The sequence below is a fragment of the Haemorhous mexicanus genome, chromosome 26, assembly GCF_027477595.1.
Source record: "Haemorhous mexicanus isolate bHaeMex1 chromosome 26, bHaeMex1.pri, whole genome shotgun sequence".
Lineage (NCBI taxonomy): Eukaryota > Metazoa > Chordata > Aves > Passeriformes > Fringillidae > Haemorhous > Haemorhous mexicanus.
This window is the reverse complement of record NC_082366.1, coordinates 3439807-3456462: the sequence shown is the minus strand read 5'-3', so window position 1 is coordinate 3456462 and position 16656 is coordinate 3439807. Positions and strand designations below refer to the sequence as shown.

General features: G+C 46.2%; 1 protein-coding gene across 11 annotated transcripts in view; it reads right to left on the bottom strand.

Annotated features, from left to right (window-relative positions):
* The window catches only part of LRRFIP1 (LRR binding FLII interacting protein 1), a 105733-nt gene that overhangs the window by 44346 nt on the left and 44731 nt on the right, over window positions 1-16656 (bottom strand). For 9 of the 11 annotated variants that reach the window (XM_059868315.1, XM_059868307.1, XM_059868311.1 and 6 more), the window contains exons 2-6: window positions 14188-14274; window positions 7626-7643; window positions 4296-4343; window positions 3065-3109; window positions 2493-2543 (exon numbers count right to left, since the gene is read on the bottom strand). In XM_059868315.1, coding sequence (XP_059724298.1) covers window positions 2493-2543; window positions 3065-3109; window positions 4296-4343; window positions 7626-7643; window positions 14188-14274 — 249 coding nt within the window. The remainder of the gene's footprint in view (window positions 1-2492; window positions 2544-3064; window positions 3110-4295; window positions 4344-7625; window positions 7644-14187; window positions 14275-16656) is intronic. The other 2 variants (XM_059868316.1, XM_059868314.1) reach the window with 1 other exon arrangement.

Below are 16656 nucleotides of genomic sequence, written 5' to 3'. Positions count from 1 at the left end.
CTGGCTCATTTCAGTGAAAACCTCCTGCACAGAAGAGAAGCACAGCTGCAAAAAGGAAGCCCTGGCACCACCAGCCCCCCCCAGTGCAAGGAGCCTGAGTGGCAAAGATGGAAGAGGAATTTTCCAAAAATGGCACCCTGCACCAATGGAAGGAGAGCCTTCAAATATCCCAAACTACAGCATCACTCAGAATTCTCCAAGTCATCTTATAAACCCTTCATGGACACAAGGCAGCTGTTTCTGATGCTGACTTCAGGCTAAAATAGCTCCAGAGCCAAAGTGGACACAAGAACTCAGGTGATTGTTTAAGGTTGATCAAAATTGATGAGGCTTTTGGCTTTGTTATGTTGAAGACAGATGCAGCAGGAGCCAAACCTTCACAGATTGGCCACAGATGTGGCCAAATGACCAAAAGCATCTGCTGTAAATCCACACTGGGAGAGTGATCAGAGAGGCTGTGTACAAGGGCCTGGAGTGATAGGGAAGGGAAGAATGGCTTCAAAGTGACAAAAAATAGGTTAAAATTGGGCATTAGGAAAAAATTCTTCCCTGTGAGGGTGGGCAGGCCCTGGCACAGGTGCCCAGAGAAGCTGTGGCTGCTCCCTGGAAGTGTTCCAGGCCAGGTTGGATGGGGTTTGGAGCAACCTGGGATAGTGGAAGGGGGTAGAACAAGATGAGTTTTAAGGTCTTTTCCAATTCAGCCCATTCTGTGACTCTATTAACTAATTGTTAATAGAACAACTGGAAGACATAGAAGGCTAAATTTCAGTTCAGACTGGCAAATATTTACGTGCTTCTACAATCCCAGTGACACAAAAATGAGGCAAGGAAACTCTGTCAAAACTTTTCCTGTGCCTGCCAAAATGTCAGCACATCCACCACCAAATGCTGGTTTTGGGGACAGGGCCTGTGTAACATCACTGAGAAACACCAGGGTGGGAAGTTTCAGGCAGATCCTTCTGTCAGAGAAGGACATTCCTTGCAGAAGTCTGAGGAATTTGGGGCCATCCCACGGAGCAGCTGGAGGCTGCTGGTTATCAGAGCCTGAAACTGCTCGGGGAAAAAGGGCCAGAAAAGCTCCTCCAAGGCATGGTGAGGAGGCAGAATGCAGGGCTTCTGCTCTTTAAATGTGTACAAACCCCAGGATTGTGCTGAAAAAACACCTCAGAAAGAATCAGTGGTGGATTTCCATGAAGAGGAGATGAAGATGTGCTATAAACACAGAGCTGGTGTGTTTGCATTGTGCCACGTTACAGCCAGGGATAAACAACCCATTTGTGTTGTCATCACCTTCTAAACAGACAGAATTGATATTTTAACTGAACTAGAGATCTTTTTCCCCTCCAAAAAACACTTCCATATGTCAACATTTAACCCTAAGTAAAATAAACACTGCTTTTCATGTTCTGCTGTGCAGAGGGGCTTTTCTTCACTGAGCTTTGGAGCTCTGAGGCATCTCCCAGCTCTAAAAAGCATTGAAGTTTGTCATCTTGAGCAAAAAAGGTTTAAACAGCATTTCATGTGTAGCAATAAGGATTCCACTAAGAAGGGAACAAGGCAGCACTTTATATTTTTAAGCACATTTTTGTGCAATTTTACAGTGGGATCCCTGAGAAGGCTCTGCAGCAGAATTTTTACTTTTTTTTAAAGAGTCTTTTAGACAGCATGTAAAAACAGAGTTAAGGTTTATATAAATGTGTGTTATCTGGGAAAATACTGTCTGGACGTGTTGAGGAAAAAACTGTTTGAACTTTTCCTACAGATGAGTACTCAGTGCTTTACTAATCCCACCCTCCACAAAACTCAGGCCTGCAGATGATTTTCAAGTATTTCTAAAGCATTTTTAAAGGCAGTAACCAGTGATGGGACCTAAGGGAATGGCTGGAGCTGTGTGGATGGCTGTGTCAGAGGGGTTTTTGGGGTTAGATACCAGGGAAAGGTTCTTCCCCCAGAGGGTGCTGGGCACTGCCAAGGGAATGGGCACAGTCCTGAGCCAGAACTCCTGGAGAGTTTGGACAAGGCTCTCAGGGATGTCAGGGTGGGATTGTTGGGGTGTCTGTGCAGGGACAGGAGCTGGAGCAATGATCCTTGTGAGTCCCTTCCAGTTCAGGATATTCTGTTATTTGATGAGTATTCACCTGCAATTCCAAAGTGCCCAGCACTTATTTCCACTGATAATCACTTCTGGTGTCCTGGGCTAATACTGACCCCACCAGCACTTCCCCTTCCCAAATTTCCAGTGTCAGGAGTGAAACAGGGGAGCTCACAAGGGGCATGCAGACACCAGTGTCTTGGCTGAGTCCTTCCTGCAAGAGTGAAGAGCAGTGACCACAAAGGGTCCTGCACGGGGCACACACTGGAGACAATCAGTGATCCACTTGAAAAAACCCAACATGGAACACGACCAGGACGGTTCCCTCGGAGTGTGGGGACACAGGGGACAGGGACAGCCATACACAGACATGCACACAGAGGTTGCACAGTTTACCAACCCTCAGGCTTCCACGGCTACCCACTGACATGCGCTCATCTTCATCCGAAGCCTAGCGAGAGAAAGCGTAGAGACAAAAAAAAACCAAAAAACAGTGAAGAGAACACAGGTAACAGGCACTGATGGCTTTGATGGGACAGGAGGAAGGGAAAGGTGCACAAACTAAATGTTTTTACAAAAGAATTGCATTGGAAGTATAAGCAGAAAGCAAATGAAATTATACCCTGCCCAAGAAACAGTCAAGCATTTTACTGCAGGGTGATGGAGGAGCTTGCTCAGGTGTTCCCTGCTCTAAGCTCTTGGCCCTTTAATGAACATTAAACACTCCAAACAGGTTATTTCCCCACTTTCCACCCCCTTTATTCTTGCACATTTGCAAAAGCTCCCTGGAGTGACTGGGGAGAGGGCAGAGAAGTCAGGAAGTGGCTTTGGGGTTTCCCCTTGCCGGGGGTGGCAGAAGCTTGTTTTGGTTCCTTTTCTTTTGAGAAGGAAATGCCTTATACACTTATAGAGTGTCTGTTTTCTTAATCTGAAGGGTCTGGCTGAAGAGAAGAAGCAAAAGCAGGTACTGACCGAGGCATTTCTTCGGGCTCTACGGGAATAACGCTCACTGTCTTCCTACCAAGGCAGCAGAGAGAAAACAGAGGGAGGTGTTGAGAGGACAGACACAGCAACAGAGCCTTCCAGAAACACACAGTGAACTCCAGCCACACTTAGGAGCCAGTAAAGTTAAACCAAACAACAGGAGGTGACACCCTGTCAAAGCAGAAAAACCCTTCCTCCCTCCTCTGAGACCCCAAATTTCCTCTCTGTGACACTGGAAACGCCATCAAGATGTTTTACATTTCAACAACCTGTTTTTAAAAAATTGATTTGCCACTGAATTTAGAAACAGTAAAAAAAAAGTTTTAATACTGTTGTCAACAGATTGTCACAGGTGAGCTGATTTCCAAGCAAGGGAACTGCCAGTGAGGTGGAGTTATGCTCATCCAGCAAGGATTTGAGGAGACTCAGTGTGAGTCTGGGGTGGGTGGGTGGTCCATGCAGACCAATATTTACTGGTTAATTATCAAAGACCAAAGAATTTGAGGAGTTTGGGAAGTCACCTTCCACACTGGAAGCTGGCTGTTGCAAGGCCACAGCTTTCAGCTGGCATGGCTGCTAACTGGTTTCATAAACTTAGGGTTGAAACACATTGAAGCCAGGGACTTCCAGCCCATTAGCAACATCTTCCTCTCCTGTCATGGGTGTTAAAACAGTCAGATGTTGCTAGTGGCCAAGTTTGCAGCTGGTATTCACTGGTTTTAGCAAATTCTAAAATCCAGGGCAGGGTATTATTGGAAAAAAGTGAGGATTGCCACCATAGCAGAAATAATTCCTCTGAGGGATTCCCCATGGCCAGTAAGTGCTATGGGAAATGAAACAGCATGAGTGAAACTTGCCCACAATTTACGTGAAGGCAGAATTAAGAAGACTCAAGTGGTGATGAAACCCACAAAAAGTAAAATGAGCACAAATGCTCCCTGTATCCCAAGGGGCTTTAACAGGTTTTTATCCTAACCTAATCTTCCAGCAATAGCGTGGACACAGGGCTGTAAAAAGAGATGGCTCTAACCCAGTCCTTGCCAGTTTTAAGCTGATCAAAACTCACATTTCAGTTGGAAAAGCAAGACTGTGGGATTGCTTGGAGCAGAGCTCACACTCCCAATGCATGAAAATACCTCCTTGGAGGGATCTCAGACTCTATGAACTACACAGAACTGCAACACACAAAAGTTGTTGAGCTACGTTGATCAAGTCCTACCATCCATTGCTCGATGTCTCCCCACTTAGTATCCAGCCCATAATATTTCTACAGACAGAAAAGGGGAAAAAACCAGAATTTAGATGAGAGAAGCAAACACAGAACATTTAGACATGCACTGCCAGGCCTTGGCCAAGCCACACAGCTCCACAGGACTGTGCCAGTGAGAGCTGTGCCGCGTGGAGCCGGAGCACTCCGCAGAGAGTGCCTGGGAAAAGCTGCCTGGAAAGGGGAAAGGGGAGCTTGGGCATGACCAGGGTGCTCAGCAGCTTCTCCCTCAGCACTGCAAAACCCCTCGTGCTGGGGGAGAGGAGCAAGGAGAGTAATGAGTCTTGAATTCCTGACCCAGTTAAGTCAAGACTCATTACAAGGGAGGCGAGCGCAGGACACTTCCAGGATGAAAATTGCTGTCAAATCATGTTTCCCGTAAAGGTTTGTCAAACTGGGCAGACAGCTTGGGTCCAACTCATCTCTGGGCACCCTGAGCTGCTGGATTAGAGCTCCACAGAGCTCCTTTCAGAGCACCAGGCTTTTTGCCTACATTTGACCCACCTGAGAGCAGTGGCAGCACCAACAAGGGTACAAGAGGACAAGATCCACCAGTGCAGGCAGAGACAACATTGGGAACTTCCCAATGAACTTGAATTTCCTCCAGGCAGCAAGTTGTTCAAAGATCCACAGGTTTAATGGGATTTTTCTTCCTCCCCAAACCAGCCTGTCAAATCTGGTCTCAGGAATTTTGTATTTTTAATGGTGCCCATTAAAGTGATTCCTGTGGGAATTAAAATCACTGGCCTAAAGCACAGCAATAGGCAAATGGCAATCCTGCTTAATGAAAGAAGAATAATATGTCTTTTAGAGCTTTCTTACAGGCTTGAGGAAGCAGGAGTATCAACAGCCAAAACCTTAAGAAATTATTTTTTAAAAAATCAGAAACCTGTTCTGTGTTGCACTCTGGTTTTAGCACTCACTCAATGGTATTAATTTTATTTTCACCCTTAAATCCTCATTCACTATTTACTGATAAACCAAAACAAACAGCTGCACCTTCTTCAGTGCTGTATTATTTATTTCCACTTCAGATTTATAAACCACCCACCAGCTTGTTATAAAAGTAACTGTTATGCACATCTCAGCCTGAGAATGACCCCTGAGAATTCCATGAACTCCCAGAGCTGTGTACATGATGAGAACCTACAGATTATATGCTTGGTAGTAAAGCAGGTCAGGTAAAGCCTTATTAGAGGCTTTTTAGCCATTAACAGACTGAGAACATTTTCTAACACTACACATCAGTTTAAAAAACTGAAACACACTATTAAAATGGAGAATCCTTTTTCACACATAGGAAGGATCCATAAACACATTGTAATTTTTTTAGGGTTTGCTGCTTTCTTTTCATGCCCTCTGTTCTCCTCACTGTCTGACACTGGCTTATGAATTCAGCCTTGCAAAAGGCAGATAAGGAAACAGCCCTTACAAGACTTGCTGTGTCACAGTTTAAGTTCCACTTACAGGCTTTTCCTTCTCCATTTCAAATTACTCAGCTACGTGCTTAACATCCCCTGAAGAAGAATCTTAATGAATGAGACTGCCCAGAGACTATTTTAATTTATAATCTTTTAAAGAGCACGGGACTGAACTGGCAGCTTTTGAGCTCTCAAGGATTTTGACCCCTCACAGCCACTTTTCTCAGTTCTGCCTCTACACCAACTCTTCTGTTCTGCCCCCAGGGGCCTGATTCCAATGGGTTGAAGGAGGAAATGCTGCTTCTCCATTCATTCAGGTTTCAGTTAGAGGTCCTTGCTGGACTCAGGCTCCCTTCCACCTTGAAAAGTGATATGACAATTCAATAATTAATGATGTTAATACCATTGAGAAAGAATTCCAGATGCGATTCGCTCACTGAGTGCCAGTGAAACTGCCAGGCTCACAAACTCACCATGGGATGTTGGGAGCACAACCCACTTATCTCCTCACCCATGTCAGGACACCAACAGTGAACAACTTCCTGGGCTCCCAGGGGCTGCTTCTGCACCAGGAGGTTAAATTAGTTCCCTTAAAGAAGATGAATAAGGAGCCTGTTGATCCATGGGCAGACATTGAGTCACTCAGTGTGCAGTCAACTCCAGGAATAAAACCAGGAGTGAGAGGGACTTGTTACCAAATTGATGGGGTCAGGATTAAGTAACCAGAGCACATGATTTGAGCAGCTCTTTTCATATACATACACACTCAAAGAGGAGAACAGCACTCCCAAGAAGCACAGGCAGGGCTGGGTCAAGCTTTGAAACATGCAGTTAGGGCAGCTGGAGTGCCAGAACAAAACCAAGCACACTGTGGTTTAGGGAGACATTCATCACTCAGCAAGCAATAAAAACATCTCAGGGAAAAATAAAGAGAAATATTCAATAAGGTAGAAAACGGCAGGGTTGAATAAAAATGTGCTTTCTCCCTCCCTGTAGAAATCCTTGGGAGTTATTTCTGTTTCTAGGTGCCACTCAGCTCACATGCTGAAAGTGCAGGACAGCCAGGCTGTTATACTCAGTTCTTCTCAGATGTCTGGCTGTTATTTCAGCCAGACATCACAACACAAACCCCCAAATCTCTGTTTCTACATAGCAAGTGACTTCAGTTAGAGCTACTGTCATCATCCTCTTTGCCACCATCATGGAAAGGATATTGGGAAGAGGGAAGAGATCACGACTTTAAACTGAGATGAGAGAGGATTAAACAATATAAAATCACTTTTAATGTGTGTGTGCCATTGGAAGGAAGTCCATACAGTTTATTTACCCAAGGATTATGAATTCAAATACAGCATCTCTGATTTCCTTCAGTGACTTTGTGCAAATAAAGTCATCTGCAAGTCATTCTTCCTGCTGGCACCTGTTAAATGCTTGCCCAGACTGAAACATTCCAGTGATTTTCTTGGCCTTCAGCACATGAACAGAGGTGACACAGGGAGCCACTGTGCCCTCCTGTGACCCTGCTCTGCCAAGTCACTTCTCTGTTATTGCTTATCCCTTTGCCAAACAGGCTGTAGAAAAAAATCACATTAAGTGCCTGACCAGACACCTTACATGGGTCACCTTCCCCCACTCCCCTTCCTGTCCACTCCACAAGATTGTGGGAGGGGAGGGCAGAATTACATGGAAATTTGCAGCCTGCTGGGCATCTCCCACTCTTCAGAGGATTTCCAAGGTTGGACTCGAGGATCTCGGAGGTCTTTCCCCACCTAAAAGGCTGTGTGGTTGTGAAATTGTAGCAAGACTCACAGGGTGGGAAGAAGAAGGCATGCAAACAAGAAGGAAAGCGAGCAAGCCCTACCTTCTGCACCTGATAGATCTGGGGGGAAAGGGAGAGGAAAGAAACAAGGACAAAGCTAGCATGAATGATGGATACATAGCAATGCTCCACAGCTCGTTCTGGAGAGAAAAAACAGCTTTTATAGAGAAAATACAGCAGGACATCAATACAGAGAAGAGCACAGTGAAGCCCTGTGGATTTAAGCAGGACAAAAGCAGTGTTTGCATCGTGGGCCTCCTCCATGTGACTGGCTAGAACACAGCATTCCTGTTCCCATTCCCACCAGGCTCTGGGGTGCACATGGGACATTTTATCCCCAGGCTTTGCACCAGGTCGGAGCCCAGCCCAGCTGTGAGCCAGGACCTCTCATTTTTCCAGCCTTCCCTCCAAAACAGGAATGGATGCCCAAATATTCATCCGGGATGAGTCGTGGATCTGCCACCACAATAAAAGCAAACAGCATTAACTACAGACCAACTGTTCCTCTTTGGAGGATAGAATTTGTCCTTGAGGGATGAAGCACAGTTACAAAAGCACCACCCCCACTCACCTCTCACCTGTGCACAGCACAGTGCCAGTGTGTGAAAATTCCTGTAAAATTCCTTGCCTGTATACTGCTGGCCTTAAAGGATCCCTGCAGGTTGCTCTGTCAATTTTTAATGTTTCTGTGGAGCCTCACACTATTTTCAGGCTTTAATAAATGCCCTGCTGACACTGTTGTTCCATAGTCTTGGAGCACTTTGATAAGAAACAAAACCTTTACAGCCACTCTACTGCACCTGAATTTTGTGCTCTTGGAGAACTGCCCTTGACTGATGAGCTTTGTGAATCCACATGAAAACAGAAAACAGGTTTTTTTCTCTCATCTTTCCTGAAACCAGAAACCTTCTTGTTCAAAAACACCTGGCTGGCTGCACAATCCTCTGGTGGCAAGGCAGTCAAGTCCCCCAGATTTCGGGGTATTTGGAGGATCCCTGGCATTCAGTGCTCTCAGGGATACCTCATGGGAACCTGGATCCCAGTGCTGGCAAGCAAAGCTTATGTCTCTCAATCCCTGCCCTCCTGATCAGGTTCCCCTTCACGAAGGACAACTGCACAACCCAGATTAATGCCTCAGCAGCTTTAATTCCCATTCCAGCAAGCACAGGAGGGAAAATTAGGACCCATTCAAAAACCAGCATTCCCACCACACAAGTAACCACCCCACTTCCCTTTCCCTAAGAAAGCCATGCAGAGGAAAATGAACTGGGCCCTCCCACAAGGCTGCAAACAATTCCAATTTCTGACTTCTCCATGGCACACTCAGAGTGCCTTTCATCCACACACAGGAGCCAAACACCACAGGTTCAAACGTGGCAATTACCACACAGCTGATTAACCTCAAAGCTTTCACTTTTCCATGCTGGTTTTTTCACCCACTCCTGAAGGCAGCTCCATGGAATCCTTATTTTTCAAAGCCCAGTGCTCCAGGCCTGGCACAGCAGGTATTCCCTGCTGAGTCCAGAGCAAGGAGCCTCGTGCCCAGGACCCAAATTGCCAATGGACAAGATAACAACAGGGCCCTTGTTCAGGCCAGGCACCGTGGAGGGAGGTGGGGAGGCCTCAGGGATAAAGCCAAATTCATCATTTAACTATCCCAGCTTTTCATAAAATCTGGATTTTTGGAGGAACACATTAGCCAACAGGCATTACAACAGCTCTGCTCCAAAGTGACTGATCCCTCAGCAGTGCACGAGGGAAAGGTGTCCCTGACTGTGGAATCAGGGGATTTTTAAGGGTTTTTCAAGCCATTTTAGGATTCTGTGATAACACTGTCCTCTTTAGAAAAGAGAAAACATACACTTTTAAACAATCACCTCTGTTGCAGATGTGTCCCCCCCAAAAAGAGTCAATACACATCTAAGCAGTCAAATGCTTTAAAGAGCCCTTTCCTGTATTAGGGTACACAGGTATACAATTTTCTGTATCAGGGTATGACCCAAAAACCCAAATGTGTTTCGTCCACAGTATCAACAGTAGACAGCTTTCCTGATTTCCTCATCAAAGGAGGCTGCCCACAAAAATAAAGCTTTTCATAAAGTAAAATTGGACAGAAAAAGCCAGTGTTAGATGGTGGCAGAAGAAGAGTCTGCTAAAACCATCATCTACATCATCCCTCTTCAAATTTTCCTGGGCATCTTCACAGTGAGTGTATAAGACACAGATGAACCACCACAAACCTCCTTCATTTCTTCCCTGCTTATGTAAGCACCAAGTTTCATAGCCAGTCTCAGCCCTCCCCAATTGAGCCACAAGAATCTGCTTTGCCCTTTTTTTTTTACTAGAAAGCATTGGTAGTCTATTTTATTCCAAAGAAATATGAATCCAAAGGGGGAAAAATATGTGCAAGTGAGGTAAGGAAGGAATTTACCAAACAGCCAAGGCAAGTTTCATGCTGTGCCCTTAAAGCAAGTGCTGCAAATGAAGGCAGGAGAGCAGCACAGTGCACTTGCCTTGAACCAGAAGTACAGGCTCATCTGCTGTGTGAACTGGCAGGGAAGAATCTTATCCCACCGATTAAGGAGTGGGAGGAGATCAGTCTCTTTTCACTTCAGGCACTAATATCAGCTTACACTGTGGTCTCCAAGTGTCAGCCCTTGAAGAGACATTTAAAGCCTTGCCAGCAGAACACACAGACAGCACTCCTACAGAAAGCATTCTCTACAATTAACCCTGCTGCAGCTTTCACGTGTCTCCAAAACTGTTACTGTTAAATATTGCTTGGGAAAAAAAGGGTTTAATGCATTTCAGGTCAAACTTCTAAGAGAAAAAATAAATGCACAGGAAAAAAAAAAAATTCTTCCTCCAATTTTACCTTGTAGCCCCTGAGAATTAACAAATTGTCACTCAGAAAAACTGGGCTGCCCACTCCTGGCTTGCTGTTCTGCATGAATTAGCAATAAATACCTGAATGCACACAGGAATTTGTCTCAGGACCAGGCACATCTTAACAGTACAAGCCAAAGGGACTGGCCTCAGACTCTGCAGCTGGAAACCAAATGTTTCAAAAGCATGGCAGCATGGAATGGTAAAGCAGGACCCATCACTGCTCTGACTCCCAGCAGTGCTGGGCAACCAGGGCAGGGAGGAAATACCACATATTTTAATTGTCCTTCCAGCTCAGAAAGGCCCTGGCAGTGAGAGCTGCCCTGCATTCATTGATGTGTGGAAGCAAAGCAGAGAATTTAACCAGACTTCCAGATTAATTATTTACATCTTTGGTGGGTAGCAATAACAAAGCAGCTCTGAATGAGAAATCAGAAGCATTCAAGCTGTAACACTTGTCAGATCTGTGCCTTTCCTAAAGCCTCATCACCAAGAACACATTCTCTAATAAATAGAGAAATTGATTCACATCTCTGTGATTCAGGAGGGATCAATACCCTTATCTTCAGAGGTACTCCCCATGTCCTGGGTGGGCAGCAGGAAAGGGGGAATTCTGGCCCTCTGCCTGGCTCAGGTGAGACCCCACCTGCAGAGCTGCTGGAGAGAGTCCAGAGGAGGCACCAGGATGATCAGAGGGATGGGGCAGCTCTGCTGTGGGGAAAGGCTGGGAGAATTGGGAATGTTCCAACAGGAGCCCCATCCAGCAGGAAAGATGGTGCAACACTGTTTACAAGGGACTGGAGTGACAGGACAAGATGGAATGGCTTCCCACTGCTGACATTGGATATTGGGAAGGAATTCTTCCCTGTGAGGATGCTGAGGCCCTGGCACAGGGTGCCCAGAGAAGCTGTGGCTGCCCCTGGATCCCTGGAAGTGTCCAAAACCTGGCTGAACAGAGCAACCTGGGCTAGTGGAAGGTGACCTGCCCATGGCAGGGGGAGGAACAATTTAAGTTTTAAGGCCTCTCAACTCAACACATTCTGGAATTCTGTGATCAGGTCACAATACTTGTGCTCACTTTTTTCTTCAGCTTCAGAAAACACTTTTCACGTACCCAGCTTGTACTTCCCTATGAAATTTGTGCTCACCTTCTCCTCTTTAGCTTCCCTTCCCTGGAGAAAAAAAAACCCAACAAGGAAATCAAACCAAAACACCCAAACCACTGGCACAGTTACCCTTCTTTGTGCTGCCTGGCACGAGGAGGTGCCAGGTGAGGAGATGATAGTGCCTCTGGAGCACACCTGCAATCCTGCCCCACCGCAGAGCAGTCTCCCACAGGAACTTTCCCACATCTCCCCCTGCAACTGAGAGCTCTCTGCCAGAAGCCCAGCTATTCCTGCTGCACAATTTCTCAATTCTGTGTGTAGACTCTTCATGCAAAAGTCACCCAATTACTTTAAAATGAGAGAAACGAAGTGCAAGACTGAGAAATGTCATAAATATGAGGTGCTGGGCAGGAGAGGAGCCAGTTTCCAAACCCAAATCATTAAAACACCCTCTTTCACTGCCATAGTTATAGCCTGTAATGGTAGCACCTGGAAACTTTTAAGTCAGACCAGCAGTGTAAATATATTTCCAAGTAATCCATGCTCCACAAGAAGCCTGCCAGGGCATGCACACGGCTTAAAGCATGAAAGACTACACGCACACGCAATAAATTCATTTATTGCTTTTTAACTCCCAGAAGGGACTTAGGGCTCTAAAAAGCCTTCTGAAGTAGTAAAGCAAGTGCTTTAACTTCTGGTTATTTAACATGGCAGCAGTGGAAGAGCGCTCTTTATGTTTCTGAAAAGTTTGCAAAGGGAAATGAAGATGGCAGAGAACCAGGTGAACAGATCCCAGTGTCACAGCAGGTCCCCCTCCAAGGAAGGGCTAGGTGCCAAATATCTTGTGTTGATCACTGCTTGGGATCTTCTGCATTTATGTTTTATTATACCTGCAAGACACTTGTGGCAATGAAAAACTTCCTGCAGATATCCTTAATATCTCTACCTGGCATCTGGGGGCTAAGATTAAACTATTTCAAAAAGTTACAGAATACCCAAGTGTGCAAAACATTAAATAAATGTGTCCTTTATGCCAGTGAGTTACAAAGCAGATTGTGATGGGTATCTGGCTGAGCTTTCAATGGCTGTGGTATTTCAGAGGGACACCCTGCCCTACCCAATTTCTAGCTATACAAAGCTTTCACAGGTTTTCAGATGACAAGCTCTTAATTGCAGGAGCTTTAGTTTTCACACCTAAATTTCAGTTTACTAAGACACCCTTTGCAGCATCAGCTTTTAATCTGCAAAGGGGTCATCAGCTTCATTAAGTCACCTGTAAATTAGACGGTGTCAGCTGCCAGGACACCCCTATTTACTTTGCTACCCAAACAAAACACGTGGTGCCTGTTTAGCACAACCCTCCCACGGCTGCTCCCGAGTCCCCCCGCCCCGGCTGCCAGCTCAGCAGTGACAGCACTTCCCAGGGTGGGCCAGGCTGCAAGAAACACCCTTGAGAAAGCATCAACTGCAGCAGGAGAAGGCTCCCACCTTCCCCAAGCTCTGTGTTTGCAGCAAGGGAGCTGAGACACATCCAGACCTGCCTCACCAAAAGCTGAGCGTGGGCAACGTGCCCAGGAGCTTCTCTGTGGGCTGGCTGCTGCAGCCTGCACTGGCACTGCTCCGCTGTCACATCCTGCTGTCACCTCCTGATTCACTGCTCCAGAGCTCAACCAGATCCTGCTCTGCACCCTAAAGCAAATGCAGAACCACTGAATTACAGAATGGCCTGGGTTGGAAGGGACTTTAAGATCATCCAATTCCACCCCCTGCCATGGCAGGGACAACTTCCACTGTCCCAGGGTGCTCCAAGCCTCATCCAGCCTGGCCTTGGGCACTGCCAGGGATCCAGGGGCAGCCACAGCTTCCATGGGCACCCCGTGCCAGGGCCTCAGCATCCTCACTGGGAAGATATTTTTCCTAATATCCAATCCAACTCTGCCCTCTGTCAGTGTGAAGCCATTCCCTTTTTTCCTGCCCCACATTTATTCTTACTATGTATTCCCAGACCCTGCTCCCAGACTCCCTACTTCTTCCTTCTTCAAAAATCTGCTGAAAAAACTAAATTGTGATTACTGTTGTCCCTCTTGCAGCCACTCTGCTACTTCACTGAATGCACATCACCACCAAGCACAACTTTTGAGAGCTTCTGGTTCAGTTCACCAGGCAATGCTTTGCCAAGTGCAGCTTCTACCCTTGCCCCTGACAGGAGCAGCCCATCCTTTTTACAAACTTGAGGAGGGCACAGCACCAGCTTCACAGCAGGAAGCAGAACAACTTCCCACTGGAGTTACACAAAGGGCCAGGGATCTTCCATATTCATTGGATTTCTAACGAAGTGATAAGAATCCACAGGCACACAAAGAAGCTGCATACTTCAAAGTTTAACATTAAACAAGAATTACTAACCACCAGGATTTTCTGTGAATAATTATGCTGGCTTCACCGAGATAAAATCCTTGCCACCATCCACGTTTTTTCCAGGTTTTCCTATAATCAGCATTAACTCCACGCAGACTTTTTCAACAAAATACAGACAAGCCCTCTGTTCCAGGATCTCTGAACATCCTCCTCCCTGGATACAACCCAGGCACCCCCCAAAGCCCCGGCCTTACCTCCTTCTGCTGCCTCTCCAGCTCTTTCATCCGGATCTCCCGCGCCTCCGCCCGCGCCGCTCGCTTCGCCGCGAGCCTGGCTTCAGCCTGGGAAGGGGAACACAGGGATGGGATGAGATCAAAGCTGGGCAACCCAACGGGGAACTCGCTCCGGAAGCAGGGCAGGGAATGGGGAGGATTGACTCGGCAAGGCTGTAAACACATCTGTAGGAGTTAATTCCCTATTGCAGGTAATGGCCCTGCCTTCCCTAGCTTGTTATCCTAACACCCCCGTGCAGGCACTACCCTCCCTGAGCACACTTGTGTTTAAAAGAGCTCTTTAATTATTATTTGTGTGGCTGGAGAGGAAGCAGGTTGATTTATTTAAGAAAGGCAGGTTTTGCTCTTTTTGATTTGGGTTGTTTTGTTGGTTTTTTTTATTGATGAATTAATTTGACCAACACCAAACACATTATGTGCCATTTTTCCTAACCACTGACACTGTGCACACATACCTGGGCACAGGATTTGGGTAAACACTGGAGTTCAGTATGAACAGCTAAGGCTGAAATTACGGAGAGAAAATGCACTAGGACCATTATAAATCTCCAAAATTCCATATTCCAGTCCAAACCTCGCTGGAGTGGAATTCTGCCAAGAACAGGAAGAGACCTCTCAAGAGATCTACAGTGCTTCCTCACTTCAGCCCAGTTGGAAGTGATGGAACATGCTATAGAGTAACATTTTTAATATTCTCCTTTAAATCCCAGGCAAAGCCAGTAGATCTTACAGAGGAAAAAGTAAAATTAGCTCAGGCTTGGTACAGTACAACCGTGAGCAGCTCAGAACAGCTCAGCAGGGAGCCAAAGGCACAGCTCACAGCCACCCTGGTGTAACACCCAACTCCTCTCCTTCTGAAACCTTTTACTGTAAGTACAGCATGCAGATTGACAGGAAAATCTGCCATAACACCAAGGTCAAGCACACAGAGAAATCAAAATGCTGGTGTTTTCAGTAGTGCTTCTAAACAGAAGGAAAAACACCAAAAACCAGAAAGGTGTAATTTCTTTTCCCTTCTCTAAGTGCAGTCACCACTCAAACCTAGGGAAAAGGGTCACAGCCTTCAAAAACACAAACAAAACATGGAAAAAAGGCCAAAAAAAGGGAGTAGGATGGTTGAAACTTGCAGTTAACAGAAAAGGGCTGATGAAAATCAAGCACAAGCTGATGCACAGGAAGACCAGGAGCCTTGTGATGATGTAGATCTTAAAACCTCAGACTGGGGGAGACCAAGAGGGGATCTCATCAATCCATGCAAATCCATACAAATATCCCAAAGGCCACCAAGAGGGTGGTGCCAGATTCTTCTTAGTGGTGCCCAGTGGAAGGAAGAGGAGCAATGGCCATAAACTAAACCACAAGTTCCATTTCAGCACAAGAGAGAACTTCTGTTCACTGAGGGTGGCAGAGCACTGGAACAGCTGCCCAGGGAGGCTGTGCAGTCTCCCTCTCTGGAGGCACCCCAAACCCACCTGGACATGTTTCAGTGTCCCCTGCTCCACGTGACCCAGGGGATTGGACTGGGATTCCAGAGGTCCTGTCCAACCCCAAACGTTCTGGTATTCTGTGAAGTCTGAAAAATTACTTGTGAAAAGGAAAGAAGCCTTCTCAGAGAATTAAAAAAAAAAAGCCCAAGGCAGAAAGAGCACAGGGCTGGTTTTGCACAGAGCTGCTCTCCCTTGAGTTCTTTGCCTGAATTTTGAGCTAGTGGCTCTGCAGAAACTCGTAGCAGGAGCAGACTCTCCACACCTGCACCCAAAACCACCTCCTCCCATAACCTGTTACTTCCAGAGCCAGGTGACACCAGGCTCCAGGGGCAGACATGAATCCCCAAACATGTTTTCAACACCACCTCCCAACCTGAAGCAGTCTGTCCAGGAAAAGAAAGCCCCAGCCCTGCTGCTGCTGGGCAAAGCCTGGGTGGAATCCCTGGCAGGCAGTGCCATGTTCCACCTGCAGTGTTGGAATTGCTGATGACACCCAGTATCCAAACATGCCCTGAAATGTGTGCTGAAGGCACCAAATCACAGCTCTGGTATTGACTTGATGTGATCCCTCCTGTTTATTTAAAAAGAAACACTGGCAAACCCCACCTGATAGAGGTGAGGAATAACACCAGCACAAACTGGTTTTTCCCTATGGAAAACAAAGGGCCCTAAAGTCTCCATAAGCAAAACACACCAAACAATACAGGCTGTGTATCCCCAACTTCTCTCCTGACAGAAAAAGGCAGAAACAAGATTATTTGGATGTTAACATGATTGTAGCTGTCATCCTCATGAATTTCAATAACCAGCTGAGCTTTCACATCAGAACTAGGTGGAAAAATATGGAAAATATATGGAAAATTCAGATATAACTCAAATGATACATATTTCCCCTTGTTTACCTTGCATGATAAGGGCCAAAGAATTTACATACTTGCTAGCT